Source organism: Megascapheus bottae, chromosome 14 (assembly GCF_031878675.1).
Source record: "Megascapheus bottae isolate mThoBot1 chromosome 14, mThoBot2.hap1, whole genome shotgun sequence".
NCBI classification, from domain to species: domain Eukaryota; kingdom Metazoa; phylum Chordata; class Mammalia; order Rodentia; family Geomyidae; genus Megascapheus; species Megascapheus bottae.
The window spans coordinates 23,139,066-23,156,294 of NC_143522.1; the positions used below are offsets into that span (position 1 = coordinate 23,139,066).

Consider the following 17,229-nt stretch of genomic DNA (forward strand, 5'->3'; position numbering starts at 1 on the left):
TATGAGGAAATTACAAAATTTTACTAAGACTCATTTTTAAAAGAGTTCTATAAATGGAGGCAGGGACACTGTGTTCCTGGTGGGAAAACTCAATTTTATAAGGATGTCATTTCTCCACAAATGAATCTCTAAATATAAGGGGAAAAAACCAATCAAAAGCCAAATATCTTTTCTGAAACCTAACCAAGATTCTGAAGCTCATCAGAAAAACTGAACATGAAATTAGCAAGGACAGTTTTGAAAAGAAAAGGAGGAAAAGTAGGAGGTACAGGAAAAGAGAAAAACAAAAAAATGGGACAAGAAGGGACTACTCATGTTTTGGGAACCAGCCCCAGCCTACAATGGATCAGAGGAACCAACTACAAAACTCAGAGAGAAATAGAAAGATTTTGTCCTGGATAAAATGTGCTTTTTGATGAGAGTGGAAAAAGAATGGACTGTGCTAAAAAAAAAATGAAGAGCCTACACACGACAAAATTGTATAGATGTGTCTGCACATTTGCAGCACAAGTAAAAGTATGGATGAGCTGTGGATAGTATCAGTCTTAATAACTTGGTTGAGATATTCACTATGGTGTTGAAGCTGGTCTCTATTGAAGGAATCTGGGTTAAGTTTACACCCAACTTCTCCATATTACTTCTTACATTTGCATCCCAGCCTGTAGTGATCTCAACAGAATTCACAATTAATGTCAAGCCAGACTCCAGTGGCTCATGCCTGTTTTCCCAGCTCTTCTGGAAACTGAGGTCTGAGAATCATGGTCAGACCAGGCCAGGCAAATGTGAGAGAGCCTTATCTCCAGTTAACCACATGAAACGGCTAGAAATGGAGGTATAGCTCAAGTGGTAGAGTGCCAGCCTTGAGCAGAAAAAGCCAACCCAGGACATGAAGCCCTAAATTGAAGCACAGTACCGGCTTGGTACTCAAATAAGTACCCCCTCGATCTTTGTAAATGTTATATCCCTGTGATTTAAGAGGAATTAAGGATTATGTTGTCTCTGAATATTAGAATCGTAAGTGAATGCTGGATATATGCTCCGGGTAAGGAAACACTTTCTCTCCATAGCCAAAAGGACAAGAGAAGAAGAATTTGATTGAAAGCTAAACTTCTGCACAGCAAAACAAAAAAGAAAAAGTGAAAATGAAAGACAAACATACATGGGGAAATATATTTGCAGCATGCATAAAAATAGAGATAACTTCCTTAGAGACATGTGAACAGCTCTTATGAATAAGAAACATGATAAGCATCTTAGTAGGAAAGTGGACTGCAGATGCAAATAGGCAACTCACAGAAGACCAATGCAGAGTGAAACAGGTAGACAATGACGCAGAAACTGGTAGAAAAAGAAACTACAAGTCTTGGAAGATAGATAGTTGAAAGAAACTGAGTGGTGATGTCTAATTTACTGGTAACAATTATCTAAGTATCTGGCACATAATAGGTACTTGATAAGTGCTTGCTGGTTGGATGGATGGTTAGGTGGATGGGTGGATAGTTGGATGGTCAGATGGATGCATGCGTAGATAGATATGGGTAGATGTATGCATGGATGGTTGGTTGGATGGATGGAAAGATAGTTGCAAGCATGCGCAGATGGATATATGCATAGATTGATGTGTACAGATGTGGATGAATGCATGTATGATGCACGCATGCACAGGTTGATGCCTTTGTGGATGGATGGATGCACAAACTGTGGAATCAAGTAGGAGAGAAAAGTAGAGATATAGAATGATTTTAAGGAAAGGCAGCTTTGATGAATTTTTATTGTAGAGCCTATTTCACTAGTGAAATAGCAATGGTGTCGTGAGTACAGCTCTTTGCTCCTCCAGTGCCCTTTGATTTTCTGCCTGCTCCTGCCTCCTTCTCTTCCCCAGTGGATCACAGTGACTTTGTGATTTTCTAGACACACATTTTTGCCACCAGATGTGGACCCAGTGAGCCTAAATGCTGATGAACCTGAATGAGGCCCAGCAGGTGATGTGTGGCCCTGAGCTCAGGCCTGCGCTGCACACCTCATGTTTGTTCTCTTGAATCAGAAGTTCCAATCCCTCTTCACATTTCCACTGTTTTAATGTAATTCACTAAAGAGTCTGGCATCTGTATTAACAGCTCCAGGTTCATAGAAGCATTTGAGGTCATTGTCCTCTCAGTGAAAAAACAAGAGTCCTCATGAATGCCAATTCATTCTTTCTCTGTGAAAATATACCACACAAGAATTGTTTCTATCATTTCCTCTGGGAGTGAAATTGTGTGTACCAATCCTGTTTACTACAAACATCAGAATGCCTTTTTAAATGGGCTTCTCATTAGCTTTGGGCAAAAGGAAAGCTATAATTGCTTTCTGGAACTAATAGTATCAAAAATTAAACATTTTAAAGAGATAGCCTAGAAAGAGCTCCCTTAAAGAGTAGCTAGTTTTTTACAGAACAGTGGTTCATTTAGATACCAGCCCACACAGTGCCTCTAAAATCAATGAACTTGGAAGTTGTATATGCCTTTAGCGCTGAAGAAATGGAAGAAAGACAGGTGCTGGTGGTTCATGCTGGTAATCAGCTATGGAGGAGGCTGTGAGCAAGAGGATTATGATTTGGGGCCAGACTGGATGGAAAAATCCATAAGAAGGTGGACATGATAGTAAGTGCCTGCCATCTCAGCTATGGCAGGACGGAAGGAAGGTAGAAAGGAAGGGAGGGAGGGAGGAAGGGAGGGAGGGAAGATCCAGTCACCTGCCTAGGCAGAAAGGGTACAAGACAATAGAAAGGAAGAGATAAAACAAAAAGAGAACAGTTTTCTGAAGAGGACTTTGGTTCCCCAAAACCCACTTTCATAACAGCATGAGAGTTTTCCACACATTTCTAGGACATTCTAGAGAATGCAGTGACTTTGGCAGTACAGTAGAAAGGTGATGAATGATAGACAATAGGTGTAGACCACCTATGGAATGACACTGTGAGTGAAACACGTATTCCAAAACTTAATGATGCAGCCAATGTTTTTTTCATTCCTGGGCTCTCCCTTTCATGCTCACCTCATCATCGTCTACATCATTAAGCCATACAAGTGAAAGAACCATCCGCAGTCTGTAGGTCTTTACCTTTCAGGCTTTATTTCTGGGAACTTTGAGTCCCCCAAAGGGTAGAAAGTGGCTGACCTGGGGAGTGGAAGCTGGGCAGACAGAGATCCATTGTAGGTGAGCAGAATTGCTCCCCTTCTGTGTGCACTGCAGATGCTGCAAGGGCCTCCAAACCCGTCCTCTGCATTGGGAAACTGAAACAGGCAGGGGCTGGGAATTTGGCCCGATGATAGAGTGCATACCTGACATGCACGAAGACCTGGGTTCAATTCCACAGCACCACATACGTAGAAAAAGCTGGAAATGGTGCTGTGGCTCAAGTGGTATAGTGCTAGCCTTGAGAAAGCCTAAAGACAAGGCTCAGGCCCTGAGTTCAAGCCCCAAGACTGGCAAAAAAATAAAAAGAAATAGTCAGATAGAATGACAATATTTTGTCCAGTAGTCCATTAACCTAAAGAGATATTCTATATTTATAATGTCTCAAAGTATTTCAGAGCCAGATTTTTTTTCTCTCCCTCTTGTGAAAGGACGGCTGGGCAACTTAGCTGAGGCATGTACTTCCTCCGTGTGATGGTAGATTTCACCTAATGGGACTATTTCTTCTGAGTCTGGGGGAGAGCAATTTGGTTCAGAAGAGAGCATAATTATATCTGCTTGCTTTTAAGAAGTAGTTTCGAGATTTAAAAGTGAAGAAGCCTGGAGATAAGTAGATCACATGATTGCTTCCACCCCCTTCAACAAAGGCAAAGTTAGAAATCATGACAGCATTTATGGCTTCCAGCAACAATACCAGTCCTCACACTAGGAAATGTTTGGGAGTGGGTAGGGGAATGAAACTTGTGCAGAACATCCCTGATTCAGTGTCTCTCTCAGGGAAATGAAATTGTAAATTTTCCTCTGCAGTAGTGGGTGTGTGCTTATTCCCGGGAGGCCAATGCTTTAGAGTCTGGGACTGTGGGAATAAACAACCTGACCCGAAGTTCATAGGAAGGCGGATGATTTAAAAACTTTCTTTGTCATCTCCCAGTTGTCAGCTTTTCTAGTTAGAAATAGCAATCATTTGTTGTTTTTTCCACTCAGAAACTACTTCTTGCAAAAGAGCTAGAAGCACCCTGTAGTTCAGAAGTTACCTGGAAGAATGGTTTGAGCTCTTCGAAGATTTCATAATCTTTTGTTGAAGATGCCTTATGGTTATTAAAATGAAAGGGGAGTCATAACCTTAAGAATATTAAATTCCAAAAATATTCTTCGCTGTAGGAAGATCTGGAAACTTCTGCATCCATGGCTGTAACTGCTGGAAACCAAACCTGAGATGCACAGTGGAGAGACCGCTCTCCCTCCCACCCCCACTTCCTTGCTCTCTGATTAGTCCCTGGCATCTTTGTTCATGAAGAAATGCCACTGAGAAATTTATTTTTCAAGTAGGGAGTGGGGGATGTAACTCAGTGGTAGAGCACTGGCTCTAGAATCTTCCCTGAGCACGCTCTGTCATCACCTTCCACAAATTAATCTTGTCTCTTCCCCAGTTCTCTGACCAGAGCTGGTGGCTGGCTGTGGCTCTTGCCTCAGAATCAGTATGGGTAGTGGTTTAAAATGTGGGTTTGGAGTCAGGCTAAGATGACTGTGATTCAAGCTACTCTAGAGGTTGAGATCTGAGGATTGTGGTTTGAAGCCAGCCTAGACAGGAAAGTCTAGGAAACTCTAGTCTCCACTTAACCAATAAAAAAAGCTGGAAATGGGGGTGTGGTTCAAGTAGTAAAGTGCCAGCCAAGGGACAGTACCCAGGCACTTAGTTCAGGCCCCATTAACTGGTGCATGCATGTTTCATGTTTCCTTCTCTCTCTGTCTCTCTCTGTCTCTGTCTCTGTCTCTGTCTCTCTCTGTCTCTGTCTCTGTCTCTGTCTCTCTCTCTCTCTCTCTCTCTCTCTCTCTCTCTCTGTCTTTCTCTCTCTCTGTCTCTCTCTCTCTCTCTGTCTCTCTCTCTCTCTGTCTCTCTCTCTCTCTCTCTCTCTCTCTCTCTCTCTCTCTCTCTCTCTCTCTCTCTCTCTCTCTCTTTCAGTTTTCTGGTCCCATTCCACCTCCTAAATTAGATTCCCTTGGGGTAAGACCTAGCAATTCCAGGCTTAACAAAATCCTGGAGAAATTATTTAGGCTAACTGCAGTTCAGTGGCAATCTGCATTTTCTTCTACCACCTTCATGCTGCTTATTTGAAGCTGTAAGTAGAAGTGCAACCTGATCTATCCTCCCTCCAGCTTGATAGAATTACTCTGTCTTTCACAGCATCTGCAAGCAACTCGGAGAAGAGATTCACTTGACTATATATACCTGGGCTTCAGCTGGGTGCCCAGGCCTCACACCTATAATCCTAGCTACTCAGGAGGCTGAGATCTGAGGATCACGATTCAAAGCCAGCAAGGACAAGAAAGTCTATGAGACTCTTATCTCCAAGAAAAAGCCAGAAATCAACCTTAAAAAAGGTATCAGGGTAGCTACAGATAGCACAACCATTAAAATGCTTCCAGCACAGCCAAATCACAACACATCTTAAAGGTGACTAAAACATGAGGAAGTTGTCCTTTCCTGTGGAACTTGAAGTTTAGAGATAGGACAGTCTAGGGACTGTTCCTTTGGTGGTTTTCACACTTACCTAAGTGGCTACTCTGTTATTTCCATGTCATCTGACATTAAGGTTTCTGAAGGTTTTAGTATAAAAACAGAGACAATGAACCTCCTTTCCTTGGACAAGTAATGTCTGATGATTTTCTTTAAAAGAGTGAGAAAGGGCCGGGAGTTTGGCCTAGTGGTTAAAGTGCTTGCCTAGCATGCATGAAGACCCGGATTCAATTCCTCGGTACCACATATAGAAAAAAAGCTGGAAGTGGTGCTGAGGCTCAAGTGGTAGAGCTCTAGCCTGGAGAAAGTCCAAGGACAGTGCTCAGGCCCTGAGCTCAAGCCCAGGACTGGCAAAAAAAAAAAAAAAAAAAAAAAACAGTGAGAAAATTCCTAATGTACAGAACTTATAGAAGGGGGGAAATTTCTTTTGACTGCTGATTATCCAGAAACCCTAATGATGTGGCAAAGCTACACACCATGGTGGAGCTGAAGGGAAAGGAAACTGTTTACCTCCATGTCCAGGAAGCAAATAGAGATGTCAAGAAAGGAAACAAGGGTCCCAGCATCCTTTTGGAGTACGCAACTTCCCTCCCAATGTACCTTCTTTCCACTAAGCCCACCTCCTAATGTGTCTACCACCTCTACAGTAGCACCATTGGCTAGCAACCAGAACTTCCCTACATGGCCTTTGGAGCTATTGGACATTTCAGAGCCAAACAAGAACTCATGGTGAGTTTCCCTATGTATAATTGGACACATATCTGGTGTCTGATTATTTAGGAGAGGGGGTAATATTCTTTAAAAAAAAAAAAAAAGACAGGTGTAGGCTGGGAGTTTGGCCTAGTGGTAGAGTGCTTGCCTAGTATGCACCACGACCTAGGCTTGATTCCTCGGTACAGAATACATAGAAAACGCCAGAAGTGGTACTGTGGCTCAAGTGGTAGAGCTCTAGCCTTGAAGAAAGCCCAAGGACAATGGTCAGGCCTTGAGTTCAAGCCCCAGGAATGGCGGGAAAAAAAGACAGATGTAGTCATTTTGAAGCCATTTTCTCCACACTGCTGATAGATAATTTGTGTCCATTTCTAAGTCCTACGCTGCTTGCCGCTGCAGACACTGTCATTCTGCACAGGCCTTCCCCGCACCCTGCCCCCTGTAATTGCTTCTGCAAAAATTCTGATTAAAGCCTACAGGACACATTTAGCCAACAAATTAAGGACATGAAAAAAAAATGGGAGAGAGACTGTTAACAAATTAAACAGAAGAGACATGCCAAAGGTGCAGCTTGTTAAAATCCTGATTCATACAAATGTGCTTCAAAAAGACATCGCTGAGGAAGTTGAGCAGGGGCCAGGCAGTACTTGACGCTAAGGAATGAGTAGGGCCTTTTCTAGGTGTGTTGACGGCACAGTGATTATGTCAGCCACCCATGCATCTTTATTAATGAATGAGGTGCTATTCTGTTGAGATATACTTTAAAATACTCTAGGAATGAACACAGGTGGATTTGCTGGCCACTGGTGGAAAACACCTGTAATCCTAGCTACTCAAGAGGCTGAGATCTGAGGATCACAGAGTACCAAAAAAAAAAAAAGTGGGACTGTGGCCCAAGTGGTAGAGCGCTAGCCTTGAGCAAAAGAAGCTCAAAGACAGTGCCCAGGCCCTGAACTCCAGCCCCAGGATGGGCGCAAAAAAAAAAAAAAAGGTGAAGGAAAGGTGGGTTTAGATAAGGGAAACGTGATCTATGCCCTTGAAGGAGACTGGGGCCACAGCCCTTTCTGTCACTTCTCTTTGTTTCCAAGAATCATCTTCCTTTACCACACACTCCCACCACTGATAGATCGCCACCTCACACACCCCAAAGCCACAGCCCCAATTACTAGGCACAGAAATCTCGCAACTGTGTGAACCAAATAACCCTTTTCTCCTTATATACTTATTTCTCTCAGCCGTTTTGTCCTGGTAATGGGAAGGTGAGTAACGTCATTGGCAAAGCGTTGATCGTGGCTGAATTTGGGAAATGAGGGTTTAATTATCTTTGTGTCTTCTATTTGAAAAATCAAATATAAATATCTTTTTTTTTACTATGATGGAATTTTGGAAGAAAAAAAAAGGCAAGCTATAATCCTGAGAGACTCTAGACTTTTCCCTTCCTCAAACTTTGATCTTAATGAAGGGCTCCATGGGGCCAACTTTGACCTTGACAGTTCCCGGTGACTTCCTCCCTCAGTACTGAGGCTGCCTTAGAGGTTAGAGTTAGGTGAAGACATATCTTAAATTAATTTGACCAGCTTCAAATCAACATCTCTATGTTGAATCTCATTCAGTCAGCTGCTCCCAGACTTGGGGTTGAACATAAATCACATCCCAGGCTTAAAGCACAGGAAATAAATTACATATTCACAGCATCACCTGTGACAATTTGGTTCATTTATGCACCTAAGAAGTAGAGATGGAATGTATGAGGTTTAATAGGTTTTAGATTGATTTAATTATATGATTTGAACAGATACCCATACATTCAGATGAGTGTAATTTTTTTATTATCATTAAGGCAATGTCCAGAGAGGTTAGAGTTACATAAGTGAGGTGAAGGGTACATTTCTTTTTGGACAATGTCGCCCCTTCCTTTGCTCTGGCCCAGTTTTTCCCCTCTCCTCCGCACTCACAGTTGTACAGTTCATTTTTAACCTGACATCTAATATCACTGCTGCATTTGTTCACTCTTTGTCCCTCTATTTCTGTGCCCCCCCTTGTCCATCTCACTCTACTCCATCCAGCAATAAGCCAAACTCAGTAACTTCCTCCTTTCTCCTAGTTCCCAGCTGTTAATTCCCTACCCAGTGTAGCCCTTGATGTGAAGGAATTTAGTTGGGGAGCTGGATGGTCCTACAGAAGCACATCTGGGGGGGGGGGCAGTGGAGGTTGGAGAAGGCTTATGCAACCCCAGGAACCCCACAGGTTCAACCATCTTACCACTATAATGTGACCACACCCTTCCAGTGCTGGCTGGCAGCCCATTGGCTGAGCTTCAGCAGCAAGAAAAGGATTGGCTTGAGACAAGGAGGGGTCCTCAGGAAAGGATAATGGATGAGTCCTTTAGATCCCAGAAATGGGAGCCACTAAAGAAACTAAAATTAAAAATAAAGAAAATGTGGGGCTGGGAGTTGGGACTAGCAGTAAAGTGCTTGCCTAGCAAGCATGAAGATCCAGGTTCGATTCTTCAGTACCACCTACATAGAAAAGCCAGAACTGGTGCTGTGGCTCAAGTGAGGAAAGCCCAAGCATAGTGCTCAGGCTTTGAGTTTAAGCCCCAGAACTGGCAAAAATAAATAAATAAATAATAAATAAAAAATAAGAAAATGTGAAAAAGCAGATTTGATCTGAATAAGAAACTGATTCCAGGAGCTTACTCAGCTCCTTCCTTCTCCTTCTCCTTCTTTCATTGGTGTTTATGTCCTGAGTGACTCTGAGGCTAGTTGTTCAACAAGCCAGCCTCTGCCTTTCACTGTGTCACCTTTTTTAAAAAAATGGGATTCCTCCAATGGGAGTGGGCTGACCTCATTCCCCTCTGAGAGATACCATGTATGTCAATGTTCTTTTTTCTTTTTTTTGTCAGTTGTGGGGCTTGAATTCAGGGTCTTGGTGCTGTCCCTGAGCTCTTTTGCTCAAGGCCAGTGTTCTACCACTACAAGCCACAGCACCAATTCCAGTTTTTGAGTGGTTAATTCGACTTAACAGTCTCCAAGGGCCTTTCCTGCCCGTGCTGCTGGCTTTGAGCCACGATCCTCCAATCTCAGCCTCCTGAGTAGCTGTGGTTATAGGCGTGAGCTACTGGCATCTGTCAAATTTTCTTTTTTGTTTTGTCTTGTAGTAAGGTCTCACTATATACCCCAGGCTGGGCTTCAACTTGATATACCTTGCTCCTTTCCTCAGTTTCCCAAATGCTGGTATTACAGGGCTATATCTCTATTTTCCAGGTTCATCTCTATTTTCTTAATGACACACACAATTTTACAATATATAATTTTGGCAACGTGTCTGTGTACTTGGGAAGAAAAGACAAGAAAGCAGAAATTTAGAGATGTCTTACATTTTATCAGCTTACAACACTCCATATCTCGGTTGCCACCCCAGAAGTTTTGTTTAAATGCTGAGGAAATAATGGGGGATTTCTTATGTCTACCTATGCACGCATATGCTCTCTGTCTGGATGACCCCCACCATAGCCCACTAATACACACACACCCCTTCAGCCCTCCCTGCAGTCTTCCCAGAACCCCAAGTGTGAGGGGCCTCCCCTCTTGGCACCTCCCATCAAGCCGTGCACAGCTCGCATTTCACTGAGCCAGGCCCACATGAGGATGTGAACCGGTTCTGTCCAGCTCTGTCCCCAGCTCAATACCTGTTCATGGAATAAATGCATGCTGATGACTACAAAGCCTTTTCTCTGCAGGAGCCTTTGTCTCTCTGAACAAGGCCTGCTGCCTGTGGCGGTTGTTTAGGTTGCATACCATACAAGAGGGGAAGAGGAGGCTAAAATCCAGCCACATTTGCATTGCTGAACCATTTATTTTTCCTGGCCCTTAAGAAAGAGGTGCCTTTTCCTGCTTCTAGAGTCATAGCATACAGGCTTACAGCCCCCCACTCTACACTCAGAACAGCACTCAGTGCCCTCCAGAAGAGGTGGGGACACTCCCCTCGCTTTGCTAGAAAGGACAAGACTTGGTGGGGGGGGGAGGCGGGTATTAATGACAATTATTTAGGTCCTTTGTGCTAATCATTGAGGGCGTGACCTCCACTCCAGCCACAGGCCAAACCTCCCTGACTCTGCTCTCTTTCATCCCCTTCAGGGTTTGGAATGACGTCGCCGGCAACAGTGGGGGGCAAGATCTTCCTGATCTTCTATGGCCTGGTTGGGTGTGCCAGCACCATCCTCTTCTTCAACCTCTTCCTGGAGCGCCTGATCACCGTCATCGCCTACATTATGAGGTCCTGCCATCAACACCAGCTGCGGAGACGCGGGGCGCTGCCCCAGGACAGTCTGAAGGCCCCCCAGAAGGGCGAGGCGGACAGCCTGGCAGGCTGGAAGCCCTCGGTGTACTATGTCATGCTGATCCTGTGCTCGGCCTCGGTGCTCATCTCCTGCAGCGCCTCGGCCCTCTACACGCCTATGGAAGGCTGGAGCTACTTCGACTCCCTCTACTTCTGCTTTGTGGCTTTTAGCACCATCGGCTTTGGGGACCTGGTCAGCAGCCAGAATGCCCAGTATGACAACCAAGGCCTCTACCGCTTCGCCAACTTCATCTTCATCCTCATGGGCGTCTGCTGCATCTACTCCTTGTTTAACGTCATCTCCATCCTCATCAAACAGACGGTGAACTGGATCCTGAGGAAAATAGACAGGAGGTGCTTCCAGCAGTGCCAGCGAAGAGTCCTGCGGTCCCGGAGGAACGTGGTGATGCCGGGCAACGTGGGCGCCAAGGGTGACATCTCCATAGAGACGGATGGGGTGGCTGAGAGCGACACGGATGGGCGTCGCCTCTCGGGGGAGATGATCTCCATGAAGGACTCCAACAAGGTCTCGCTGGCCATCCTCCAGAAGCAGCTGTCGGAGATGGCCAATGGTGTCCCCCACCAGCCCGGCCCACAGGCCCAGGGCGATGAGTTCTCGGGAGGGGTGGGCGCCTTTGCCATAATGAACAATCGGTTGGCAGAGACCAGTGGGGACAGGTAGGAGCAGGGCGGGGGCCGGTGGGCCCGGCAGGGAGAGGCCGGTGGAGGTCGTCATTCACAGTGGGATCCCAGCTCTGCCTCTCGCTAGACCCGTCAGGACCTGTTGCCATTACTCCAAGCTCAATTTTCAAAACCCAACCATAGCCGCCACCACCAGCCACCTTCCAGGTCTGGAAACTGGGAAGCTTCCATGCCCATGTCTTACTGCTGTTTGCCAAGCCCAGCTCTGTCTTGTCTTTGCACAATGAATCATACGAGCCACACAGGACAGCCGTGGCTGGTTTCCTCATCATCCTGCAAGTTTGTAACGCCAGGCAGACACAGATTTCACCTCGGCCTTGATTTCCCTCCCACTCTGTTCTTGGTTTGGGAACTAAAAACCCCAAGACACGACGCCTCCTGGAACTTGAAATGGCTGAATTTACTGCCTCACCCAGCCCCAAGAAAAGGGAAAGAAAGTTCCAAAATGTGTCTACACCTTCTTTCTGCTGAGGTCTCCTTCCCCGTGGATTTGTTCCATAAGTAGGGGAAGTATCTAGCCTGCTCTTTTTTTTTTTTTTTTTTGAGGGGGCAAGGATGAGGCCAAAATTGGGGCTTGAACTCAGGACCTGGACGCTGTCTATGGGCTTTTTTTTTTTTTTTTGCTCAAGCCTGGCTCTATTACTTGAGCCACAGCTCTACTTCTGGCTTTTTGATGGTTAATCGAAAATAAGAGTCTCACAGACTTTCTTGTCCAGCATGGCTTCAAACCACAGTCCTCAGCTCTCAACCTCCTGGGTAGCTAGGATTACAGATGAGAGCCAGAAGCACCAACCTGCCTGCTCTTTATACCGACTTCTTGGCTTTCCATTTCCTTTGGGTTTTTAAGAGCAGGTTTGGGTAAGTTCTCTTTGGGACTTCAGTGGGGGAAGAAGATTAAATTCCACTTCAGGCCTTTAGATTGCACTAACATAGCAGCTGGGGAGGGGAAAGGAGGGAGAGAGATTCACTTTTGTAACTAAAGAACCTAGTTTAACATTTTCTCTTTGAATGGTCACACGGACCATTTCATTTTTACCAGGGCTTGGGGCCCATTGCTATTTATTAGAGATGAAAATTTAATAAATTCTCATTTTATTAAGTAAGATTTCTTGAGTACTTATTATAAGCTGTGTAGGGGAAATATCTAATTAAACAGATTTATTGTGGTCAGGGAAAAAAGTGGGAGATTGGCCTTAAAAACTACCAGCATGATGGAGTCTTGGCTGTATCTGAAGAGTGACTTTTCTTACCTGTCCACTACAGGTCTGCCTGAGTCTCCTGTGTCATTACAACATCCATTCCAGAAAGGAAAGCTGTTGACCTTCTTTGTAAACATAGGAGAGAACATTCTAGAAATAATAGCAGACTTCCATTGTTGTGACAAGTTAAGAGTGGGTGCACACCATACTTTCAGAAATGGAGAGGAAAGACTGACCTATAAAGTTGCAGTTAAGGATTTAGCTTAGTGGAAGAGCACTTGTGTGGCATGTGCCAGGGCCCTGGATTTGGTCCTCAACTCTGGAGGTGGGGAGGGGAAACCAAAGGCAAGTAAAAATGGAAGGTAGAGCATGATTCTGAGAGCTGAGGACTGTCAGGCACACCTCCTCCAGGCTCCTTGATCTTAACCTGAGGAAACAGGGCAGCAGGGACCACTCCTGTCTGTGGTCTCAGCATGGGTAGAAAATGCTAGAGTGAAAAAAGCATAAGTCACCTGACAGTGAGTTCAGGGCTCTTGGCCCCTGCTCTAGCTACACCAGCCCTTCCTTCCACATCCGTCTGCAGGGGACTTGCTTGCTCTTTCATCTAGCCTGCATATTCCCCTGTTTCCTTGTAATCCACGTGGGCAATTGCAGAAATGTGATAGGCTTTGAACTGAGAGCTGCACAACTCCACCCTAAGCGAGGTTAAACTGGTACCTGCCTTGCTCATCACTGGAAAGCATCCCTGACCTGCTTCCAGGTCCCTGTCAAGAATCCAGAGAAAGCTGCCCTAGGCTCTGCTCTGAGAACAGCTGGGTGCTGACCCTAGCAGCTTCTTGATCTCCAGATTCCTAGTATAGGGACGAGCACAACGCGGGTCCTTGCATCTCCAGTGTGTGTCCTTGGAGATGGTTGGGATGTGCTGGGAGACGAAGAACCAGCAGAATAAGCACAGCTCACCTTCCAAGAGGGTCCTCTCTGTGGCAGGATTTCAGCAGAGATGTTTGTCACAGTGTAAGTTGGGTGTGGAATTACTATAGGCTTTTTAAATTTTTTTCTTGCATGTCCTAGAATTCAACTCAGAACCTGAGCACTGTCCTTGAGCTTTCTCAAGGGTAATGCTCTACCGCTTGAGCCATAGCACCACTTCTGGCTTTTTCTTTCTTTCTCTCTTGTCAGTAGTGGGGCTTGATCTCTGCACCAGGGCTTTGTTCCTGAACTCTTCAGCTTAAGGTTACTGCCCTATCCCGTGAACCACAGCACCACTTCCAGTTTTCTAGTGGTTAATTGGAGATAAGAGTCTCATGGACTTTAGTGCCCGGGATGGCTTTGAACAGTGATCCTCAGATCACAGCCTCCTGAGTAGCCAGGATTACAGGCGTGAGCCACCGTGCCCAGCTTACCTCTGTGCTTTTTTCTGTGTATGTTGTAACCAAGGAATGGAACCCAGGGCTTTGTGCATGCTAGGCAAGCACTCTGCTGCTGGACCAAACTCCTGGCCCCTGATATAAGCTTTTAAGCTACATTTTTAAAAAGTGAGCTTGAGTTTCCTTAACTTCCCCTCTGCGTGTCAGGGAATGAGCTTGTTCTTCTCTAGGTTGAAGGATTGCTGACAGAAACATCGGAGATCCAGCGCAAGAAGAAAAGTATAATAGTTTATGGTGGAGGGTGGTAAAAAGAAAGGAAGGAGGGAAAGAGGAAGGAGGGAAAGGAGGAAAAGGAATGGAAGGGAGGGAAAGAAGGAAGGAAGGAAGGAAGGAAGGAAGGAAGAAAGAAAGGAAGAAAGGTAGTAACAGGTGTGTTCCTCTCCCCAAGAAAAAACTATGAATTCTTACAAAACTATGCATTCTTAATCAGTTCAATCTGTCCATGGCGGCTCTAGGCATGAATTGGCCAACAAGAACACTTCTAGACACAGGGCTGTAATTCCAGACCTGGAGCCCACATGTTGCCAAATACTGCTTTAGAGGCACACCTGGATCTAAACGGAAGCAGGTGTGTATTTTCTGGCTAATGAAAGCCATGGTTTTTCTTGGTCACCTCTCTTCATTGACGCGCCTCCAGTGCTCTTCCTCACTTCTGTCTATGCTGTACCTGTCACCCTCTGGCTACCCATTCCCAGGTCTTGTGTGGTGCCCTGGCATCTTGCTGGTCCATAGGAGGTCACTCTGATTGGCCTAGGTCCCAGGGTCTCCTCATACAGCCCTGAGTTTCAGACTGCTGGGCGCACAGCGCAGTGTCTCAGGGTTCTTGGTGACGTAAACTGTGATGTGGTCTTTCCTGATTCTCTTATGCCTCTCATCCTACACAGCCTGCCCACATGACCCAGGCTTCCACCCTGCTGTGTTGCCTTAGCATTTTAATCATCTCAGCTTTTAATTAGCTTTGTTTTAAAAAGAGACTTTGGCATCCTAACAAAATGGAAGAGCCTGTTGTCACTTGCTATAAATAGGGACTACAGTAATTAGGAAAATCAATAAAATGAAGATCAAACGATGTTATTAAATTCTAGCCAAATTCCATCTCCTCCTAAAGGCTGTAAGCCTGAGGCCTCTCCTCCCTTTGTCAAGAGAGAGATTGGCAAGTGTGGAGAGGAGCCGAAGACATGGCAACCCTAGGTAGAGACTGTCTCTTTCCAAGAAGCACAAGGACTGCCAGGGAAATGGACTCACTTTCTCACCGTGGGAGTAGTAATTTCGCACTAGGGGCCCTGAAGTCATCGCCCATTCCACGCAGGTCATGGGAACACATGGGTTTTCAGCTGAGGCCAACAGCATGGTGAGAACAGTTCTTGGTGTGAGGGCACTTACACTTGACCCCTAGTATAGGAGAGGTAGGGCAATTCTGTTAGCCTCACTGAACCCTAATCCCTTTGCATCACTGATGTGGTAATGGTAACAATATCAACTGCTCCTTCTTTCCTTCCCTCCTTCCTTCCTTCCTGCCTGCCTTTCTTCCTTCCAGCCTGCCTTTCTTCCTTCCATACTAAGGCGTGAACCCAGGATGCGTAGGTAATTGGAAACGCTAGGCAGCTAGCTACTCTTATCACTGAGCCATACTCCAGTCCCTGTCAGCACTGATGATATTTATGACAGGGTCTCCCTTCCTGCTGGGCACATGCTTGTACTGTGATTCACCTACTTTGGGGATCACTGGTTGCTGCCACCAAGCTTAGCTTCTTCAGTTGAGACAGAGTCTCATCTTCTTTTTCTGCTTGAACTGGCCTCCAACGGCAATCCTTCCAAACTCAGCCTGTAGCTAGATTTACAAGTGTAAACCACCAGTGCAGACGACCTCACAAAGTTATTGAAGTAATGCATAGAGAAGGCTTCGTAGGCCCTCAGGAACTGCAGAGACTGTGAGCACTGTTGAGGGAGGAATTATGACCAGTGGGGAAAGATTTTGCTTTTTCTTGCACTTGGACCCAGCATTTGCCACTTTCTGCCTCACTGACACTTCTCAATTATTGGATGATTTAATCGGATCATTTTATACCAAGCCAGCCCTCGTCCTTTCATTCTAATATCAGCTAACCTAACTGCACTACATGGCATAGTAAAATATCCTGGAAAAGCTTCTATTTTGCTTGCATTTCATGGTTGTGAGTCTTAGTCATTCGTAATTACAGTATTCTGACTTTCATAACCATGCTGTGAAATGGGCAGTTATTTTCAAGCAAACTTTCAGATTTTCTGTGACAAGAGGGATAAGTAATTATTTTATGTAACAGGTACAGGTGGTCAGTGATTCAAAATTAGATCTGAAATTTTTATGTTGGTGTCATAATAGCACATCTCTATTCTCCTAACTCCTGCTACGTTCATTAATTGCAATTCTTCTGAATGAGTTTTTCCATCTCCCCCACTGTGTTACAATGTAAGGAAATTTACTTTCTTTAGCATTTCTTATGGGGTAGATTTGCTCGTGCTAATTTCCCTCAGTTTTTGTTTGAGAAAATCCTTCTTTCTCCTCCACTTTTGAAAGTTATTTTGAGTGGATGGATGCAGAAGTCTGTGTTGCCAATCCTTTTTTTTTCTTTAAAAAGAAAATAAGTACTGTAAAGATGTCACACAACAGTTTTGTGATTTATGTGGCTTCTTATAAGAATTCTGCTAATTCTGATTATCCTTAGGTCTTGTGAACATGTTTCTTTTTTTTTCTAGCTGGATCCAAGATTTTTTCATCTTTTGTTCCCTGTAGTTTGAATAAGATATGCCTAAATTTCTGTGGTGTGCGTGTTTGTGTGTGTGTGTGTGTGTGTGTGTGTGTGTGTGTGTGTGTGATATGTTCCTAGGACTTAAACTCAGAACCTGAATACTGGATACATTTATGCCTAAGGCTGATATTCTACCAATTGAGCCATAACTCCACTTTTGGCTATTTTGTGGTTAGTTGGAGAAAAGAGTCTTACAGACTTTCCTATCCAGGCTGACTTCAAACCACAATCCTCAGATCTTAGCCTCTTAGGTAGTCTGTTATGTTTAGTGAGGGGATTGGGAGGACTGAAAATTAAACTGGCATAGAGATTGGAGAAAAAGCACACATATATTTATATGAAATTACTTAATATTTTTACATGGC

At 44.8% G+C, this 17,229-nt stretch overlaps 1 protein-coding gene across 1 annotated transcript in view; it reads left to right on the plus strand.

The window, feature by feature from the left end:
• Window positions 1–12,509, plus strand: part of Kcnk13 (potassium two pore domain channel subfamily K member 13) — a 62,308-nt gene extending 49,799 nt beyond the window's left edge. Inside the window, exon 2 of the mRNA XM_090345400.1 lies at window positions 10,546–12,509. Within this exon, the coding sequence (XP_090201526.1) occupies window positions 10,546–11,429 (884 nt within the window). The 3' untranslated portion in view covers window positions 11,430–12,509. The remainder of the gene's footprint in view (window positions 1–10,545) is intronic.
• The last annotated feature ends 4,720 nt before the right edge of the window (window positions 12,510–17,229 follow it).